This window comes from Ciconia boyciana, chromosome 10 (genome assembly GCF_034638445.1).
Source record: "Ciconia boyciana chromosome 10, ASM3463844v1, whole genome shotgun sequence".
NCBI lineage: Eukaryota > Metazoa > Chordata > Aves > Ciconiiformes > Ciconiidae > Ciconia > Ciconia boyciana.
In genome coordinates this window covers 41518118-41539963 of record NC_132943.1, presented here as the reverse complement: position 1 = coordinate 41539963, position 21846 = coordinate 41518118, and the positions used below count along the sequence as shown (strand labels likewise).

The window sequence follows — 21846 nt, the reverse complement described above, 5'->3', positions numbered from 1 at the left end:
CTCCTGCTGCCACATTGTTCAGATTAAAAAAAAAAAAAAAAAATTAGGTATTTGACAGGCTTAGAAATATTACTGGACATCCTTAATTTGTAGCTACTAAATGTGCCTTTGGGACTGATACTGATTGCTTTGTGACCCGTTCTTGTGTATAATGTTTCCTTGTGTCCAGGTAATTGCCAGGATATTAGCTGTAGCGTCTCTGCACGGGTAGTGTGTTACGTTATGGTGATCTGATAGATGCCGTTTAAGCGTGTGAGCATCTCCAAGCAGTTTGTTGCAGCAGAATGGTTATAATGGCATTTTTGTCAAAACCCAGACTATTTATCATGCTTATTTCTAGTATATAGCTGGATTTATGGCAGAGCTTCTGCCATTTGAAGAGAATTAGCCTTGCTTTTCCCAGACCTGCTATAGATGCTATGCTGGATTTGCACAAACGGTAGTTATATACTCCAGTGGCTTTTCCAGTCTCGGTACTCTAGCCTTTCAGTGAAGCGGATTTTGCTGACTGCGGCTCTTGTCAAGCCATTAACATAACTGGGGAGTGTCCTCTGAACATTCAAGGTTGTTTTCAGATAACCTTGACGTTGCCAGAATTTCAAAAGCCCTGTCAAGCTAATAACGATATAATTCTACAGCCTTTTCTCCTCCTGTATGAATGGAGCAATGACGTGATTTTGTGATATTGCTACCCACTGTGAGGTGACTGTTTCATTAATTGTGTAATGGTGTAAAATCATGCAGCTCCACATGTTTTATTTAGAGGAAATCTTAAACCTGCTGTTAACTAATGCATAGTGTACTGAGCTGAACGCATTCGTATGCTGGCCAAATACTCAGCACTTCTAGCTTCTGTCCTTGCTTATTTAAATGTGTTTTTCAGAGAAATAGTGCATTGCTCCCCTGTTTTACTTTATTCTGCTTGCTCTCTGCTAGCAGCTATATGAAGAACTGGCTGTATAGCAGGAACGCTACATCTCCTAGATAGACTGAGGCTTGATGACCTCAAGGTTTTTAAAAACCTTTTTTGGCACCTTTATCTCTGCGTATAAATAGCTTGCAAGTCTGTTCCTCAGCACTGGCTAGACTTAAAGTAGTGTTAAATGCTTTTGCGAGGTGAAAGTAGGCTTTCTCAGTTACTTGTAGATGGAGCATATCCAAGCTGTATGCTATATTTGCACACTTTCGTTCCCTAACAAGTTTTACTCCGTAAGATGCATGCAATATCTGCAGATTCTGTGTAGTGTAGTTAAAATGCACTCCTAACAAAAGATTTGTGCTGGACTTAAAGACAAATAAGTCTTTCCATAATTCAGTTTGTATCTAGCTACTGTCAGCAGCGCTATCTTAAATTTAATTGTGCAAATTTTTAGGTAATATTTTGATCAGCAGTAATTCTTAGATCTTTTGAAGAGTCACTTAAAATGGTCAGGTAGTGCTACTTGCTTCACTGGTGTTTGCTGGGAGTAGTAGAATGAGTTTGCCATTCATGCCCTTAAGTCTCAACAGATTGATTTTATTTATTTATTTATTTTTAATTGGCTTGGCAAGCGTACATTTTTATCAGCACACTGCTTGTAATGCAGGACACAAGTGCTTCACAACTGTATAAAGTACACTGGCGCAATATCCTCACGTAACTGCCAGGGAAGAGCAGGTGGACACTTGGAGTTCAACAGGGACAAACTAATGGCTTTATCTGTGTTTGCAAAAGGTCACAAGGAATTCTCAGTGACCTCAAAGAGATGTTTTTCCTTTCAGGCAGCATCTCAGGTTTCAAGGAGCTCTGTTACTTCCCTAGTTAATTGGTGCTGTTGAGCCATGGAGATTTGCTGCCTATTAAAGCATCATTGCTTCTGGCAACATGGAAGGCTTTGAGGTCTTCTCTCCAAATTTTAGTTGGTTTAAACTCTTGTACTATCTGACTGTGTGAGGTGATATGGCCGTAAGCATCATTAAAGCTTTTGAGAAGTTGCTGTGATTTTTTTCTGAAATGTTACTCTCCATGAAACATGAACTGTTGTCAAAGCTAAGAAAATAAATGGAAGTTATTCTGGTGTACAACTTCCTTATGTATTGCTTTTTTTCATATAACCTAAAAACCTACTCTAGCTTTAGTAGTAAACTGTATTGTGATTATTAATAATATTTGACATTAGCATTCTTGAATGATTACCAGCAAATCCTGTATTCTCTGGCAGACATGCCTCTACAACCAGTTATGTTTTGTATGTCTGTGGCTCCGAGTAATTCTGCATCCATAACAGATGGCTCTAAAAAGTCAGGGAAGCATGAGGGGCAGTCAGAGCTTTTACTAAAGTCTGTGTTGGAGCAACTGATGTGTGCAAGGTCTATTCCCAAAGGAACCCAGAACATGCAAAAATGGGTTGGGTTGTTTTTTTGTCTGTGATACTGGCTTGCTAGCCACTGTGCTGGATTTTACACATGAATGTAAAATCCTAATTTTTTTATGACCCAAGGCATAGTTTCAATTCACATTCCTACTTTTTCCCCCTTTTTCAGGTGAGTAGTGTATGCATATAATGAAATACCTGTTGAGGTCACTATGGATAAACCCAGAGGGAGAAACCTGGGAAGGGAGAGCAGTAACAAAAACTACAGGGGGGATGAGAAGTTCAAGTGTACCCTCCAGGAGCTGCTAGAAGAACTGCTGATGGGACTCTGCAGCCTTGCTCCTCAGCCTTACTGCATGGGGCTGGCTGGACACCGCAGGTTCAAAGCCCGAGGGAGCTGTTCCCCAAGCAGAGGCTGTGTGGGGCCCGGCTCCCCGGCACGGCGTGGGTCGTAGCTGGCTGATGCAGTGGCTCCTGCATTGGTAACCTGCTCAGCTGCACTTCCTCGGCCCTCCTGGGATCGCCTTGAAGTGTGAAAAGAAAAAATTCTGTCTTGAAGTATTCTTCTGTCAAAAATCTTCCAGCAGTCTCTCCTCTCTATTGCAATTTATAGTTGAATGTGCTCTTCTTACAATTCCTGCTCTAAACTAAGAAAAGGCAATAAATTACTAATAGATCCTGAAATACTGGGCTGGGAGGTAGGAGACAAAGTATGCAGGAGGTTCTGTCTCTATAAGTAAGCATTTAATTGAGTCCTCAGCTTCTGCTTTGAGCTCTGAGGTGTTCCTACTTAAAAAACCATCTAACTGTCAGCAAAGCATGCTGCTGTCTTATTTGTTTCTATTCTTTCATGTGAAAACAAGGCTGTCATATGGTTGTGGGAGCCTGCAAGAAACAATATTGTGAACCTTTTCAAACTCTTAATATGTTTTTTCTGCTGTGTTGAAGCGATGCTGAATGCAGAAGCTGTTACCTTTTGAAAGGCTGGTAGTTGAAGAAAAACTGTGTGGGGTTTGTTGGAGTTCTTCAAAAGCATTGATGAAGTGAAGAGCGAGGATATAAAGTGTGAATTACTGGCCAAATAGTTAGCTAGGATTTGTGGGTTTTGGGGCTGTGGGATCTGGAGACTTAACACAAACTCTAAATATACCCACACCCCTGTCACCTTTGTTGGTTTGCTTCTTTACTTTACAGAGGTGGTTGAAATTCATTTGGTAAGGGTAATACTTTAAGGAAGGCTGAATTACCATGTCCTCAGCAGGAATACAGAAGAGTATACCTTCTACTGTGGTCTCTTATCTTCTTTGTTATCCCAAGGTCAGATTAAAAGGTGCTAATAATTTTCATTCGCATTCTCAATGACTGAATAGTCAGGTAATTAAACATTTATACTGAAAATTCGGGGATCCAGCTTTGTGTGATGGAAGTACTGTCTCCTTAGAAACACAAAAAAAGTTTGCTTTACTTGATTGCTGCTCCCTCTTGTGGGTTTCAGGCCAGTTTAAACAAGCTTGAAGTTCATTCTCAGTCTTTTTAGATGGAATAATTTATCAGCAGGACTCCTCTGATCCACTGAGTGGGATATCGACCTTAAGACTTGCTTCACTGCATACCTCTACAAATTAGAACATTCTTTTATATCAGAGGACTAAATCTGTAAAAGCATTTAATTAACTTTTTAAATTTTAATTTACTCTTTTTCAAGAACTTGTGCTGCTGTGCAGTATATGTACTATACTGTGCAGTATTACATACTATATTAGTATACAGTATGACTTTTTTGTAAAAGCAGAGAAGTCTGTATCGCAACTGTACCAGACTTGGCAAGTGCCTGCTATACTGACAGCATTAAGATCTTGCTCATATCTCCTCTCCTGTAGTCAGCGCTTCTGAGTTGCACTTCACGGGCTATAGCTCTTGTCTGCAGAGAGCTGCTATGTTATGCAAGTTTCTCCTGAAAACTAAATTCTAAAAGAGAGCGCTGTTTGCTTCCTGTGTGCTCTCCTGTATATCCAGTAATATAAATGCCGTAGCTGTGCGAAAGATTTTTTTTTTTTCCTTGTAGTTTCTCAATTGCTCTGCTGGCATAAAATCTCCATATGTAACGTGTTGTGCAAAATACTACTTGTATTTGTTTTCCTCCAGAGGGACATGTAATCTCTATTCTCCAGGCAAGAAGCTGAAGCACAGAGGAATTCTGAATTGCTCCTAATTGGTGGCAAAGACCTGTGTAACTTCCCTGACTAGTTCTTGGCCTGAAGCTGCTCTTAACTTTCACTGGGAAATTTTTGAAACAAATTGTTCTGACCTATTGCAAAATGGAAAGGTCTCACATTAGTGTGACACTGAAATAACAGCAGTTCACATGATCTAATTCCAGTCTTACACCATTTCAAAATAATGATACAATTTGTCTTAGCATTGGAGGCTGTTCAGTTTCACTCACTTAATTGATGCTGAGCTGTTTGTGTACAGGAACTGACTATGGCTATTAAATCTTGGGTCCCCTAGGCTTTGGCGCTTGTCTCCTATGCTTTTATTAGGCCTGACTTTTAATTTTCACTAGTGTCTTATTTCCCTTCCCTCTTGTGCTCTCTTCTTGTATATTCATCATCTGTTTTAGTTATGTAATGGTTTTGGTTGGTTGGTCTACGGTATTTTCAGCACCTTTTTCCTTTATCTCTTATTTTCTTTACGTCACACTACCTGTTTGCATAATTTCTCAGTACCGTATGACTTGTGTGGCCAAGAACTGGACATTTCATTAGCGTCTGACCAAGCAGCTCCAGCTACTAGGTATCTGATAACATTTGAAATCTGTTAGTGCCTCTGTACCTCTTCAGGAGCGTATAATATGGGGGAGTATTCAGTGGATTACCTGAAACTTCTGATCTTCATTTTACTTGGCTTTAAAAGAATAAATCGGTCTGCAACTTGTCTGGATGCAAAGACTGTGCTTCTGTGGAGACCCGGTGGTGTTGGTGGACACATACTTCCCTGTAAATGTGTTTGTTCTCACTGTGATGCAAGTAAAGGCGGGCTTTTGGTTGCTGCTTTTTTTTTTTAAGGTGATTAAACCAGAAAACAGGTGCACTTGATTTGAGAAACAAAACAGCACTTAACCTTGTATTTATGCCCTTTCTTACAGCTTTATATCATCACTTCTTGTCGCAGACTGGGTAATCCCTAGAACAGTATCAGTAACCTTTACTTCAAACTTCATGGCTTCTTTTCTCTTGACTGGTAGTTTGAACATTGTTTTAAGCAGTTGCTGAGGTTTGTATCTACATTTTAATGTGCTATGAGCACAGAGCTGTGCTCAAGATTTGCCAACTTTTATTCAGATGAAATTTGCATTTCAGTGGACACCAGAATGCAGTCCCCGCAGATTACATTGCTTGTAGCAGTCCCTGAATTTCAGTTCTTATTTATACTTCAAATATTTTTACCAGTCAGGAACAAAACCTTTGTTTATGTCCATGTTCAAAAAGATTTTGGCATTCACCCAGCCCCAAAGCCCTCCCCAAGCTGTGTTTATGCTGTAAAGAAGCCGGATGAAATATTGCTGTTTATTGCAGGCTCCAAATTTGGTTATTGTGCTTACTTTCTCTGTGAGCATGGTCAAGATAAATGTGTTTGCTCTTCAGTAATATGTACCAACGGCTGAATTAATTTTGCATGTGTGCTTCCTTACTTAGAGTCTTCCTGCTGATCTCCCCCGTGTGCTGGGTGCCTGCGGACTGGTCCTGGTGGGAAACACCGGTTGTAGCTTTGGTCCCTCACTGGAAAGAAATGGCAGTCAAGCACCAAGAGTCTGAAATACAATTAATTTTTTTTTATTTATTTTATTTGTGGTGTCACATGAAGATATCAAACTAGGAAGAATGCAGGGTCGTTAAGGTGGTACCTTATCTTTCACTTTATATTTGGTTTAAGCAAAAGTTGTCCAGTTTTCTGTTACCAATTCATTTGCCCTACCTGGATAACCCTAGTGCCTGTATTATAGCAAGCATGCTGTTTTTTCTCTCCAAAGAAAGAAATGCAGAATGCCAAACATATGCATTTTGTAATACAGAAGGATTTAAAGCCTTTTGAGGTGTACATACTATAGACTTACTGTGGGATGGGTTTTACAAGCTCTTATCTCCCGTAGGTACCCCCCTGTTTGCATACTGCCCCTCTTTCAGCCAGATTGCATTAAGCCCTCTAAAGTCTGCAGTGAACTCTGTGCGACTTTAATTGCAAAGGCTGTTCTACAACTATACAGAAATACAGGATTTAAAAAGCACTCTGGAATACCACCATTCTACTTGTCTGTCTTGAGGTTCAGTTTTATCTAAATTTTAAATGAGGAAAGCAGTTGCTGCAAAACACTGCTGATCTAATGGAAGGAGAACTAAAAGGATCAGTGCGGTCGCTGTAAAAGAGAAATTTCTCTCTTTTTATAAAGAAGTTGGGTAAAGCAAGTGGAAGAAACCACTGAATGCAGCTTCATGCAAATAAAGCATTTCAGGAGACAACACTGGGAAGCTCTGTATGCTTTTCTGGTGAAATTCCAGTTCATATGTGCTAATACTATCAGCAGGTTTTGTTTAATTTTTTCCTTCTAGGTATCATGGTAGCCTCAACAATTCCGATTCATTTACTTGAATGAGTGATCCAGCTGTTTCCAAGGACAATGTCAACTCCCTCAAAACTATTTTACATGAGTAATAGTCTTGATCTGAAGTATATGAGTGCAGTATTATACAGGGTGTATAAAACGTGTGGTTTTGTTCTTTGAGATAACAGCTGTAGAGTGGTATCCAAATTCTTCTCTGGTGGGAGCAGCCACTTACTGACTAGAGCTATTTTGAGAGGAAATGCCAATTGAAGAAGTGACGTAAATGTGGTTAGTTGGTACTGCATTGGTCCTCTGCTGAATACACTACCTATAGAAAATTGGTTGGGGTTTAAAGCTGTAACACACTTCTGCAGAGCTGCTAGCCAACATCCTATGCTGGAATTGTTCTTTCATCCCTGTTTTGCTTTTTCAGAGTATGGAAACAGGACAAGTTGTTTACTGCTAAATAGCAGTGGAAGTGGTATGCCCTATATATACAGTGATCTTCCCATTCTCCAGGCTCTGGAGCTACAGTGCTTATGAAAAATCTGTTTTTACAGGATTCTACAGAACTGATTTTTTTCTGTAGCATTCTGTAATTTTCTTCTGAATCTTGCCTCTGAAGCTGCTTTGAACTCTCCAGTGTTTTCTCATGGAGAGGGTTGGTTTGAATTGAAGGACATGCTTTGAGCACTTTTCCTTTGCCTCCTACCACAAGTGCAGCGCATCTTAAAGTGGAATTAAGCCGGTGGCTTAGTATGCAAAGGGAACCCAGCACTGCAACAGAGACCACACCAGGCACAAGCCGCTGAAGAACTTGTTGACGAGGTCTTTATTACTAGTGTGCATGTGAAGGTATGTGACCAGGTAGCAGAGGGAAAGAGACCATACAGAGACCGTATCACTTTCCTGAGTAACTAGTAAATTTTACAACAATATCACTTTTAAACCCCCAGGGGAATAAAAAAAAAAACCAAACAACAAACCACACACATTTACCAAGGTAATAAATGCCTTTAAAACTCTGCTAGGATCTATGGAAATGATTACAGCATACCCTGTTTTAAGATCAATTCCTTGTGGCAGGATTTACTTTGGTAATCCATGCAAGCTCATGATGGAGTTCAGTTATTGTTTACACTGCATTTTTAGCAGTGTGCATGGCAATATAATTTATGAAGTAGGACGCGACTCCCTAATTGTCTCTTACATTGTAGAGCTGTACACACTGTTCACTGCAGTGTTCTGCAGAATAAACATTCTCCTTCTTTATGGAGGAAAAAAGGTCCATGTCAACAAGACTTTCCAGCCTCTGGTCACATGCTTAAATTATATCTCTGAGATGGGTTTCCTGGCAAACACATAAGCAAATGTTTCTCTGAAGTGGACAATGTTCATGTGTAAATTCCTCATTAGTCATGGGTCTGTTCCCCTCCTCCTCTTCCCGGTCTTAGGCTCAAAATGTATAAGCAAGAAGACCAAGAATGCTGACCCCTTAAACATAGATAACTCGCAACAGCACCATTGGCATGTCAGAGGGGAACGTCTGCCTGTTTGTACTCCCTGCTCCTGGCACTTGGGAATAAATGAAAAGAGAAAAACAAAGCTCTGACATTCTGAGAAACTTTAAAAACAGAATAAGAAATTGGTCTTGGAATATCCTTCCAAGAAAAACTTTCCATGAAAAAACTTATTTAATCTCCCACCAAACTTCAGTCTTGTAGGATTGCATTGTGTGAATGAGTTCAATTCAGAAAAAGAGGTGTAGGCTGCAGTTAGGGTGGTCATGGAAAACTCCATAACAGTTCTTTTGGTCAGTTTTCCTCTGTAGGTGTCTGTATTATCCCCTTTGTATGGGAAAATTGTTCACTTCTCAAAGTGAACTGTCCATTTTTTGCTAAGATGTTTGATAATGAGATTCTTCAGTGTTTGCAAAGGATCTTCAGGTAAAGACATGATCATTGTACATTTAAGATGCCATACTGGCTTATTCTCTGTTGGGAATATAGTCAAATATTTGAGTTGAAACCATAATTATGTTTAGCTGTGAGTCTGAATTTTCGGACTCAGCTTTTACTGTGAATTGGATGTTGGTTGCCTTTTTTCTTTGCATGTTGAGTTGGAGAGCTTGATGAAGCGCTCCCAGAGTTTTCAAATGCTGCTTGTTTCCCTACCTCATGCCCCTAACGGGGGGTAGGACTGAAGTGCAGACCCTCTGCCCTTCTGCCTGGTATTCTTTGAAATTACTGTTAGTTTTCCAATTTACAAAATTTGCAGTCATGGCGGAAATGGTTAATGCAGCTTCCAACTCTTTAAAGCTGAATAGGTTTGAGGTAGAGCCTGGGAGGTGGCAAAGCCTAATATTGTGGATACAGCAGCAGAGAAGCACAAGTGAAAGTCTCTTACTGGATCACTTTTGCATAATTTTTTTTTTTTACGCAGATGTCTGTATACTCAGGTTCTGTGAGATACTCCTAACCAAAGTTTTTTTTTTTTTTGTCTGATCTTTTAAAACTCCGTGTGGGTTTTAGGAGTAGGTCAGGAATTTTTTGGCTTATGGGAACTATTCTTAAATCTGTCTCTTCTAAAACTGAAAGATCACGTAACTTTTCATCCACCCTTATTTCAAATTTCTGAAGCTTTCTGATAGTAGCAAGACATTAATATATTCAGTCTCAGAATGCTTTTGAGTTTTGAATGGATTCCCTGAGCTGAATGATAAACATGCCATGTATAGGCTGCCCAAGAGTCTTCCAACTTCCCCACCAGCACGATTCAGTTCCTCTGACTTCAGTGCGGCGAGAAGCACTTGCGCCTGGTTCAGCAGTTTCCTGCCGCCTCCTTGCTGTGTCGTGTTCTAGCCTCAATAGCAAATAATCTGTTGATACTGGCAGTACATTTTGGTGATGAAAACCGGACATTGTTTTCCTAAGAAGCACTTAGTTGTGTATACTTGAGTTCATTGCCTTGGTTACGGTTTACAAGGAGGTTTTGTTAACTTTGCCAGCTGAGCTGCAAGGGTGCCAGGATGCCCACAGCAGACGGGGATGATGAAGTGAGATGCATGCGTAGTTTCTTCTGTCTTTGTGACTTCAGATGGGTGTTACTCCATAGATTTTTATAGACTTTCTTCAACATTAGAAGAACAAGATTATGAACCTTAAAAAAAAAAAAAAGAGGTGGGGGGGAAAGGCTGGAGTAACCGAATTTTTCTTCTAATATGAACTATTTTCCAGCCTTTTTCTCTACCAAATGAGCCTTGCTTTGTCTGTTCCCGCCGTTTTGAAAGCCAGGAGTAAATGTGATTCTGTTACTGAAATTCTAAGAGATACTACTTGAAGAGAATAAAGGAAATGCACAATATAATTTCTTTTTCTTTAGATACAAATGAAATAAGCAGAGTTCTACATGTAGGTGACAGATAGCATTGCAAGGTGGCTGCTGATACTGCTTAAGAATAAATGTTGGGGTGGGCCAAGCTGGAGCCAGCATGCTCTATGTTGCAGGTTTTTTCAGTGTTTAAACCTGTCTGTAAAGGTTTTGACTGCGGTATTCCTACTTGAAGCCCTGCTTCCATGCTTCTTAAAACTACCTCTGGCACAACACACCCTGAAGACAAAAATATCAATTGGGTGTGACCTGTGTTGGAAGCCAGGCTTCCTTGGAATTGTTTGCATTCTCAGTGATTGTAACGTATCTCAAAGATGACTGTATGATCTTTGCCTCTTCCTTTTGATCCAACTCCTTAGTAGTTAAGGGTAAAGGGTTGCAGTTCTGTGAAACTGATTTTTAGGATTTAGGCCTGTATTTGTGGAAGAATGCATTGTGTTGTGTGCAAGCATGCATTTTTTGTGTATGCATGTTTGCAAAGGTGAGGTACGTTCCCCAAGGAGAGATAAAGGAGTCTGTCATCAGAAACTGAGCTGCTGTCCTGAGTGCCGTAATTTTTTTTTTTTCTGCTTACAAGTACCTAAGATGAACTCACAGTTAACCAGCCAGGTTTATGAAAACGTCAGCTGACTTTTTTTTTTCTTTCCCCTTTTCAACCTCTCCTGTTACCTGTTTTTCTTATGCGCAGTTTAGCATTGTACTACATGTAATGCATATTTCCATTGTGAACATTCTTCCTGCTTGGATGTCTCCCTGAATTCATGTCACTTTTGCAATGTCCTCTTTCAGATGGGAAATGCACAGACACAAGAACCATGCACTGATGGCACAATATTTAGCAGAGCTTCAGATCCTTTGGCTATCTTTCTGAGTACAGGGGAGGTATGACTAGATAGACACTGCATTTTTGAGGGGAGGAAAAAAACAGATGGACTAATACCCACTTTCAGACAGTGTTCTCTAGGTACTGCAAGTATCCCCCTGCTCCCCCAAGTTACATAGCGGCAGTTCAAAGGACAAGGAGTCAGAGCTGACTGCTGTCAGCTTAACAATGCTAAATAGCTTTGGCAAGCAATCAAGTAAGATGCATCACTAGCTTCCTAGATTGTGGCTCAGCTCCTGTAGTTACAGAACCATATGCACTTGCTTTTTATTTAGCAGTGTGTTGAAGGATCCAGTGGAGTGTGGGGTGCCAGGAGGAAGGAGAGATGAGGAAGAAAGTGTGTATGTGGGTATACAGAGAATTCCCATTCTTGGGAAATCTGTCAGGACCTGCTTGCAAGTCCAAGCAGAATGGGGCTCGCTCCATATAAAATCAATTCAGACGTGCCAAAGTGTGTGTTTGGAATGCTGTCAGCTCTGTATTACCAAAAAATGGATGTTCACTAGTATTAAAAAGACCTCCTGATCCTTCAGTTCCTACCCAGCAGGTCCATAGCACACTTGTGTGTGTGAATTTATCCTGAGGTATGAAGTGCTTCCTCAAGTAAACCAAATAAAAACAAACATCTTGGCTTCTACATTGATTTAGAAAGTAGTTAGAAAAAGGTGCGTGTGCAGGTCCTCAGTAATTTATGCCTTTTATAGGAAGTACTCGCATCTCTAGTGTATCTTCCAAGTGCCAGTACAAAAACTGTACAGATTTGCTAGTGAATGTAAGGGGAGGTTAATTCTCATTAACCAAGAAAACCAGAACAAATTGTCTATTTTAAGCTAAGATGAAAATATGCATACTTCTTCATGCTGAGTTGTTATGATGCTTCAGATTTACATGGTTAACATCAATCTCCTTTCCTTCTCTGTGAAAACTTCTACATATAAGGCAAGACATATTTTTCCTGAAGAATTAACTCCAGTGCCTGGCCCCTGGTTACCTTACGGTGAGCTGCCGTAGTCCAGGAGTGCCTTCCTCACTTCTGGACTTCACAGCTGTTTATGATTTTTGGGTTTCTGCAATGCTTGATACTGTTCACTGCACCAAAATTAAATGCTGAGCACTCTCTGGGAATTAGGGCGTAACTTCTCTTGGACTCAGGGCCGTTCACAAAAGACAGACTTGCTCGGCATTGCAGAGCGGAGCGGTTGCCATCCTAAAGGTTTAGGGCTGTGTGTTATACCGCCTGAATAGGAAAGCATTTCCTGGTCATCTTACGTTGGCCTGGTTCCTGACTTCAGTATAAGCCATACTGGGGGATGAAATGGGTATCTGTTAAACTTAGTTTTAAATTACAGGTGTTTTCTCTGTGCTGAGTGTTGCCCGCCTATGAAGTGTGCTGGGCAGGCTATATTGACTGGCTTCCTTTTCCCCTTTAATTTCACATATTTTGCTATGCAGGCATACCTGTCATACCCTCCAGCTAGCAGGTTTACCAAGAAGAAATTGAACACAAGGCTATAGTGTATCATTGAATCTCCAATTATCAATTTTCAGAGTACCTTAAGCCTGACTTTTTCTAATTGAAAAACCAATACTTTTGAGGCATGTGATTATGTTCCTGCTTCACAGGAACATATATTATTTCTGCATCTATTACTTTATTTTCATACACACATTGAAGTGGATTTAAGACAGTTCAGATTTTTTTTTTAAGCAAAATTGGGTCCTTTACCCTGTAATGAAGGAAAATATGAATCAAGAGGAAAGAATAACTTGTAGGTTCAACAGGTGGTTTTGGAGTTTAATGAAAGATGGAGACTGTGGAGACCTTATTGCAGCCTTTCAGTACCAAAAGGGGGCTTATAGGAATGATGGAGAGAGACTTTTTAACAGTGCCTATAGTGACAGGACAAGGTCTAACGGTTTTAAACTGAAAGAGGGTGGATTTAGATTGGATACAAGGAAGAAATGTTTTACGATGAGGGTGCTGAGGCACTGGAACAGCTTGCTCAGAAGTTGTAGGTGCCCTGTCACTGGAAGTGTTCAAGGCCAGGTTGGACGGGGCTCTGAGCAACCTGGTCAGTGGAAGGTGTCCCTGCCCATGGCAGGGGGGTTGGACTAGGTGAACTTTGAAGGTCCCTTCCAACACAAACCATTCTGTGATTCTATGGCTCCACAGTGTGTTTTACAGATGCAAGGCTTCCCCTCACTTAAGCAGGGTTTCTCCCAGGGCCAGGGTACAAGTTAAGACATCCCTAATGCCTGTTATTTAAAGGAAGCGTGTCTGGCCTTACCAGGGACAGTGGGATATGGCTGGTGTCCAGGGACCGTCAATGAATCCAGTTGAAGTATTGCCCCCTGAATGTCAAATAGCACCAGCGCTTCCAAATTAGCTAAAATATTGTCAGCAGCATGGCAATGTGTGCTCTGCCAGCATGAAAAACTGGATTCTCTGTACTGGGCTGGCAGCTCATGGAAAAACTGAGCTGGCAGCTCATGGAAAAACTGAGCTCAGTTGCTGGGTGGAGGCTTTGCAGGGCTCCCTGACCTGTGCTGGCTGACCGGGAAGGAGAGCGCAGGGTTGAGTTGCTAAGGAGCAACCTGTTCCGCTTGTCTCTGCAACCGGAGAAAAGCTGGTGCCAGGAAGGTGACTCTCATGTGTTCTGTCGTTGCTGCTGCAAAATTGCAGTGGATAAAATGAGCTGCTTAAGCTTTGGTAGTTCTCCCTGCCCTGGTGCTTGCCTCTCTGCCCTCTTCTCCCCGCGAGGGGGTAGGTGTGTGCACTTGGGATGAAATCAGGGGGAATCAAGAGGTGGGTTGGATGAAATCAGGTGGAAATCAAGATGGCACTAATTTCCCTGGAGCCAAGATTTCTGCTCTGACTGTGCCTTGAACTGATCTTGGGGCATTGTCCCATTTAGTGTCACTTAAAAATACTTGTGTCCTCTAACCCTTCTGATTTTTCCCTTAGTGTGTTCTAGGCTCATCCAGCTCATCACAAGAGACCTTTTCAAAAGCAGAATTCCCTTTCTTTTTTTTGTCCAGGCACTGTTCCTGATTGCCCTTCTGCAGTACTCAAACTCTGATTAGATGCCTTTTTTTCCTGGCCTTTTCTTTTGCTCCCTTTTTTTTTTTTTTTCAATTGCTTAGAGTGTAATGCTGTTTCTTAAAGAATAAAACCAGCACCGGCATATCTAGCATTGGTTACCCGCTTTAAGCTTCGCTCTACACAACCAAATGCACCATACTGATAATTGCAGCAAATTAACAACAGTTATGAGGTTTATTTCCGCTATGCAAATGCAGGTTGGTGTGAATATATATTTATAAGCATCTGTTCAAGTGCTTCTGAATGTTATCTTCCAGGGTGCTGGGAGAAGCAGCCTAGAAGTGCAGCCCGGAGGGCTGTTGGGCTGTTGCTGGGGGTGTTCACCTTCCTCCAGCCGAAAAAGGGGCTTATGAGCTTTGAAACCATTCTCAGAATTCCCTGCTCCGATGCAAACTGCTGAAGGGAAGCTTGTTGCACGGCTCCGGCGGGGATTTTAGAGTCACGATGGGTGGGAGCAGCGGCAGGCGTGCTGCTAACCGGAGAGGAGGAGCCCGAGGCGCGCTCCGCTCCGTTCTGCCGCCGAGACGCTCTGAAGCCGGGACCAGACCCTCCGCAGCCGGCCGGGAGCAGCGCCGAGCCGCCGGCTCCCCCGGCCTGGGGCCGGCCCCGGCAGCGCTCCGCCCCCGGAGCCGCGGGGGGCCGGGCCGGGCCGGCTTCCTGCAGCGCGGAGCGGCGGGGGCAGACGGCCGGCGGCGGCGGCGGCGGGAAGGAGGGGCCGGAGCCATGGAGGCGGCAGCCGACTGCCTCAGCCCGGCCGCCCGGCAGCAGGTAAGGCGGGGCGGCGGGGGCGCTTGCACCCTCCCGCCCGCTTCGGGGGGTGCTGGGGCGCCGGCCCGGGCTCCGCGTCGCGCCCACGGGCGTCCGTGGGAAGCGAGCGGCACAGCCCGGCACTCCACGTGGCGGCCCGGGCCGGCGGCGTGTGCCCTTGCACGGCTGTCAAACCGCTGAGCCCCGCTGCGCGCCGCCGCTTCCCGCAGGCTTGGCCCTGCGGGTGCCTTCGCTCTCTGAGCTCGGCCGTAGAGGTCTAGGGGCCTGGGGAGCCGGCGGGGGTCCCCGGGCTTTGGTACGACTTGGGATGTAGTCTCCGTTTGGGCACGGCGTGTAGTTCGCAGCAGCTCTGCAGAGGTGGGTGCCAGGGAGGTACTTACGCCTGCCGCTGACAGCTGCGTAAGGTAGCCAATTCTTGAGAGTGCATGGAATTTTCTAAGGCTTTCTTTTAAAAATCGGAGACTAAAACGTAAGCTTCTTACTGCTCGGTTTGGTATGGGAGCAGATAGCCAACTGAACCTGTTAAATATTTTCTAAATAAAGTTTCAAAACAGCCCCGTGTGACCATAAAATGTTACTGGGCGGATTAGTCATCCGTTGACATAAAGTGTTGCTCTCTGGTTCACCGTTACTGTACGAACGGGAGCGGAGCTGTTAGACAAGCCCATAATGGGCCTGACTGTGTAACCAGTGACGCTGGTACGTGGGTATTAGAAGGGAATCCTTATGTTTATGTGTAGGCTAAGGTTCATGAACATGCTGCCTTTTAATACTAATCTGCGTTTAAGAGAAGGGTGAGGAGTTAAGCAGGATGTGGACTGAACGAGCCCTACGTGATTCATAGGCTCATTGTCATGTGAGTAAGTGGTGCAAAGTATGTTTATATTTATAACTTGGATACAAAAAATGTCAGGTAAATATGCCGGTTTGACCTCTAAACATAGAAGTCATTTATAGACGCGCTTGCTTTGATGCTAAGGAGCGCATGGTAACTCCTGGTGAGCTGGAACTCACTGGTTTAGGTCACTTGTTACTCAAGTGGAGACAGGAAGAACATTGCCGTGGGTTAGCACTATTTTCACCTTGTAGCTACGCTGGTCAGCTGTGCTACAGGAGTATTGCAAATCAGGTGCTGCTTGTCTAGTTAGGCTTTAAATTCTGTGGAATTACAACAAACTCTATCAGACTTCTTTTGTCTGATGAAGTACGACTTACATAGAGTGAACAGTTGTATAACATTTGAAGAAAAGCCTCTACATGCAGAATATTGGAATGGGACAGCATCAGTCGTGAAAAATTATTATGCTTGCCCCAAAAGGGGCTTGCTGGCTGTATCTTAAGCATGTTGACAAGAAGTTAAATCAGCCTGAGCATAGTTATTGCAGAAGTACATAATAGTAGTTGCATACAGTGAGCAGGTGTAATTTAGTTGGGCAGACTTGTGTTTTAAAGCTGCTCTGACAGTGGGATCAGAGAGCTTTCTGAATATGGTTTGGTGCTGGCAAACTAAGACTTCAGTCCTCCGCAAAAAATATGGTACTAACTTTGATTACTAGTCTTAGAAGCAGATAATGTTGAGTACATTGGAATTAAGGGGTGCTTTGTATAGATCGAAAACTCTTACGTATGTAGCTATGTGGCAAGTCAACATAGTAATTTTTCACTGCTCAAAAAAGCAGCATAATTTCCTGCCTTTGTTGGCTGTTTCTTGGGGCTTCCAGTGGAACAATGAACTCTTGGACATTTCGTAAGGGAAAAGCTCTGAGAATGCCCACCTTCAGGATGTCTGTCATTAGCCTCTACCTAACGAAGTCACCTAAATAATTCTCTCATCAAAATGATAATGAATGTACGGCTTCCCCAGCGCTGCGCTCGGGGCCAGGAAGTCGTCGCTTCCGTAACCATTGTGCGTTTCACGCCGGCCCCGGCAGCGCTGGCTATGGGTGCAACCAGACCTCGCCTCGTCTTGATGAGTGGTATTTAAAAAGGGGGTGTGTGGGGGTAACTCCCCAGCAGTTGCAGATCTCATACTCCCACTTCTCCCCACTGCCTCATGCTGCAGACAGCAGAAGGAGATGTTTCTCACCCTTTCCAACTGATACCAAAGATCTCCGTTGGCTTTTTCTTTTTTCAGATGCAGTTGCATTTCAGTAGTGAACCAGGTTACAACCTGCTTAGTTTTTCTGTGTTCAGAGCTAAATGTACTGAACTCCTTAAAGCAGGGTAAAGATCTGCTGCTGCATAGGACTGATTTTTTATTTTAAAACTGAAGTGACCCTTAAGCAGGGGCATCGAGTGCTGAGCAAGTGGACCAACAAAAGCAACGAGCATTTTGCAGTGCAACAGTATACTTGTTTTGGGGCTTAGAGGCTATTAGGGGCATTCTGGGCAACAGCAATAAAATAACAAAAATGCAGGATGTGTAGTTGTAGTATTTGAGCGAGTTACATAAATTAAGGTGATTACTTTTCAGCTGGTGTGCGTTTCCGTGTTCATCTCGGCAGTGTGGTTGCCATCTCCTCTTGTTTTGCCCACAGGGCTTTACAGAAGCCCTTTAGGAGAGGTTTGGTTGGTTTGGGGTTTTTTTTGTATGATATGCACAGTACAGCTGAAGCTGCCAGCTCTCCTTGTCAGATGAGCAATACTTCATAAAAGGGAAGTTACAAAAGCTTGGTAATGAGTGCAATTAGGCGTCATATTTTTATTCTTCTGTTTTTGCCAGCGATCTGTCACTTTTGATTGAGGCCTGTATTGCTCACTGAGTCACTAGTGAATTTTAGATGATTTTAAGATTAGTTCCTTCAATCTTAGTGATTTTTTTTTTTTTTAATCTTGAATCTGTTGAACAGTTATTTATGCTGGCAACCTTGAGACTGTCGTTTTAGCTTTTGTAGTCTGAATTTCAGAAATCCGTATGAATTTAATGGTGATTTCATGACTTTTAGCTGTGTCTCTTGCAGGCTATGGTGTCTGTCTCTGCCACCACCCTCAGAGGTGACTTGGGTCTGGGCTCTGACAAGTGCTTGGGCTGGATGAAGGCCAAAGTCATCCAGGCAAAGCCTGTTTTGTTTTAGTCAGCACAGAGAGAGAAATGTGCAGTTAAAGTTGCTGTTTGCAGGGTGTGCAAGAAATCAAGGTATTTATAGCACAGAACTATTAACGTGAAAACAAAGTCCAAGATTTTTAAAGAGTGTGGTTTGGCAAACTCAGACGAGTTCACTCATGCCCCTGCTTTTGAGGAAGAGGTCCATAATAAATCTGACGCCCTTATAGTGTTAGTCTGAAAGTCTGTAGGTGACAGTGGAGGTCGTGTTATGAATGTCCATGCCATGTGGCTTGCTGTTGGGGTAGCTACTTCGGTCAGTAGGTGAGCTGTGCTTCTGCACAGGAAAATCTGCGTGTAATGGTTCCTGTTTGTCTCTCACGCTTGCTGCAGAATTTGCAAGGTGTTCGGGTTGCTACCAGACTTTTAGTTTGACTTCGATGAAATCGTACACAGTAAGTGTTAGGTGTGGATTCATCCCTGCCCTGATTGATTTACTTCCTCTGAGCTCATGAGCTATGCCTGGTTTGTCACCAATGCCACCCACAAGATATCAAAAACATTCATTCGGGTTAAGTAACTATATCAATTAAAGCATGATAGAAACAGGATTATGAAGGGCACAGGCTGATCATTTAATGACCAGCCTGATTATAGCATAATACATTTCTGCCGTGTTGGAGAACACCCTCCAAAGACTCATGCGTAGCCTCAGATGACTGAGGTTTGGAAACGCTGAGGCAGGATATTGGACTTGTGCAGCTGGGGACTGTTTTTGCTGTTTGTCAGATGACAACTTTCCTGGGGACCTGTGAGTATGCGGAGCTCTTATTTACCCTCCCGGGGACTCTAGTGGTCCTGTTTCCTTCAGGTGCCAAAGGGAGATGGATGACGAGTAAGAGCATGTTAAGTCTTTCTTAACCAACCTTACCCAAGGAGACGAAACAAATTTTATTTGGTGGAAGTGTTTTTAAACACTTCTATCAAATAAAATAAAAGTGAGACAGTAGTTTTAAATTGAAACTGACATCTGACATGATTTGGGTGGGTGGGGGAAATATTCACTGTGAGGATGATCAGGCACCGCGGCAGGAGCCTGGAAAGGCTGTGGAGCCACCAGCCTTGGAGGTTTTCAAGAGCCAGCTAGACAAAGCCCTGAGCAACGTGGTCTGAATTTGATGCTGACCTTGCTTTGAGCAGGAGGGTGGACTGGAGACCTCCCGAGGTCCCTTCCAGCCTGGACGATTCTGTAATTCTTTGTTTTGATGTGATAAAAATGAGTTGCTTTAAAATACTAGTGTTCTGGGTGGAATAACGTTGTGTTGACTTCTTACAAAGGTTCTGGGAGGGTATGTGCTCATGGCAGAATTTGTTATGCTAAAAAAAAAGTTCAGTTATTTAAAAGGCTCCAGACTATATTGTTTCTCTTGTTTGTATTGAAAGATACTTAATGCTGAAGAGCCATGTGGCCATGGAAAGAAAAAGTTCATAAATAAAAAATATGCTTGTTCCAGATGTGAGCTATTGTTAGTTAAAGATACTAGGTGAAAATGCATTTTTACTCTTGCATCTCTTAAAGGTTTGCAAGTTGGCTTTGCATGAGCAGGTGGAGGACTGCAAAGCTGAAATAGAATAAATTGAGACACCCCATGGATTGGCACTTAAAACCGAAATGTATCGTACATGTAACCTGTCATTTACCAAGATGTTGGACAAAGAAAAATTAATTTAACTTACTGCAGTTGGTACGGAGGGAACTGGTGAGCCTTGTTCTCAGGGAGGCCTTAGGATAACTTGCTAAACTTTTTTTTCCTTCCATTTTTCAAGTTGCTTCATTTCATTGTATATTGTGCTCACTTCTGGAGAATATATGGTTCTGCGACGTAGCTAGCGAGCACGTAAATCCTTTGACCCTAATCATACGAAGAAAACAGAAGGGGAAATACTTATGTGTGTGTTAAGCACAACATCTGAATTTTACATACAGGCATAGAGTTTTTCTAACATGAAAACTCAGCTTGTTATTGAAATTCATAAGGATGGTATCTACAATAATGTTAACATCAAAATAATCTTGTTTCTGTCTTTTCCTGGCAGGTGGGAAGTTAGAGATACACAGTTCTGTACCGTTTGGTGTATTTTGCTTATGGAGACTTTAAGGTCCTTTGTCTTACATGTGGGGAAAATATAGCTAATTGTTTGCACTGATGTTGTTCTTCACCCAGATCAAGTGCAATTTTCAAATATATGTACAGTTAAGTTTATTTACGTTCATTTTTGTGCTGTTTCTTAAGACTACTTACAGTTTGCGTCTCAGGATGAGGGAATGCATCCCTAAACTATAAGGACTCAAAGGTGTTGTTTAAAGCTGTATCTCCTATTCTCTCTCTCCCCCAAAAATCATTAATGAGCTGAAGTCCTTGGAGCAAGATTCCCCTTCCTTGGGGTATGTGCGTGTTGTGTTTGAGCGGCTACTGGCAGGAGACGGTGGTTGTTACCTGGTATGGTATGAATCGCCTGGCAGCCTCTTGCGATGAATAGCTCGGAGCTGTCCTTCTCTCTGACACTGTCCTGTATTTACAGCAGTATGGACTGTGAGACTGACACACAGTAGTGCTTCTTGAGGTATTGAAATTTATTTTTGGATAAACAGAAATGGATCATGTCAAGTCGGTATCATACTTGTTCCCGTACTGTGATTTCGTACCTTTAGAGTACATCTGACAGCACGTTTATGTAGGGGGTGTCATAAACGATTGCAGACATTGCCGGTAAATCATAACACAGCCTGGCAGGGATTCCACCTAGTGTTTGCCCAGCAGCAGGGCTGTGGGGTTTTTTTTTTGGACAAACCGCTTCAGGTTGGTAAGTGCTGTTGAAGCCACAGTCCCTTGAAAGCGCTTGTGGTAATAGATGCCCTCACCCCGGAGTCTGCCGTCATTTGGCTCCGTAAGTAACAGCACACTGTGGTGACGAGAGGGGACAGCTTTCGGGCACAAGCATGGAGGTCTGCTCTAGGTACCAAACCACGGGTGCATTTTGCAATTTCTCTCCATGGCAGAGCCAGTTGCCTTGAAATTCAAGCAAGGAACTGAAGAGAGAACAGCACTCTGTGCAAAACCAACCCTTTTCTCTTTCTGCCATGGGCATTTTTACCCTCTGAGAAGGTTTTTCTGTTACAGTAATTTTTCAGGCTGAAGTTGTGTTGCAAGAATTAGAAACTCAGTTCGTTTAAATGGATCATACTTGCACAACAGGGAGCTGCAGTAGTCGTCAAAAGGAATCTGCCTGCCTACCAGTTCGAGTCTAGGGGCAACACAGGAAAACGGGGGAGAATGTTGATAACGGAACAACGGCAGTATTTAGGGATTGGGGCTGTTTGTGGTGGGGTTTTGTAGAAGGTGGGTGATGTGAACTTAAATTTTGGCCTAGTGACTGTATATATTGGGTTTTGTTGTTGGTGGTGAGGATTTAAGATCTAGCGCACTGCGAGGCTCCTAGTCCTCCCATACACCAGCTTGTGCTTGGTTTTCATTAGCCCTTTTTTGTTAGCTGAAAGTTTCAGCCAACCTACTCCTTTTTTTGGCTTTTGTCAGTGTTTTGTTTTGTGTTTTTGAAGGTTATGGCCCTTTTCTGCAAGTTTGAGTGGCGACTATACTTACAGAAGGGAAAAGAAGTTACACCTTTCTTTTTTTCTGTTTT

General features: G+C 42.7%; 1 protein-coding gene across 28 annotated transcripts in view; it reads left to right on the top strand.

The window, feature by feature from the left end:
* LRRFIP1 (LRR binding FLII interacting protein 1) overlaps nucleotides 1-21846 on the top strand; it is a 119198-nt gene that overhangs the window by 29527 nt on the left and 67825 nt on the right. For 2 of the 28 annotated variants that reach the window (XM_072875407.1, XM_072875406.1), the window contains exon 1: nucleotides 14905-15101. The exons of 22 other annotated variants lie outside the window; for them this stretch is intronic. In XM_072875407.1, coding sequence (XP_072731508.1) covers nucleotides 15057-15101 — 45 coding nt within the window. In that variant the 5' untranslated portion in view covers nucleotides 14905-15056. Of the gene's footprint in view, nucleotides 1-14903; nucleotides 15102-21846 lie in introns of those variants that run through there. 4 more of the 28 variants (XM_072875417.1, XM_072875416.1, XM_072875399.1 and 1 more) reach the window with 3 other exon arrangements.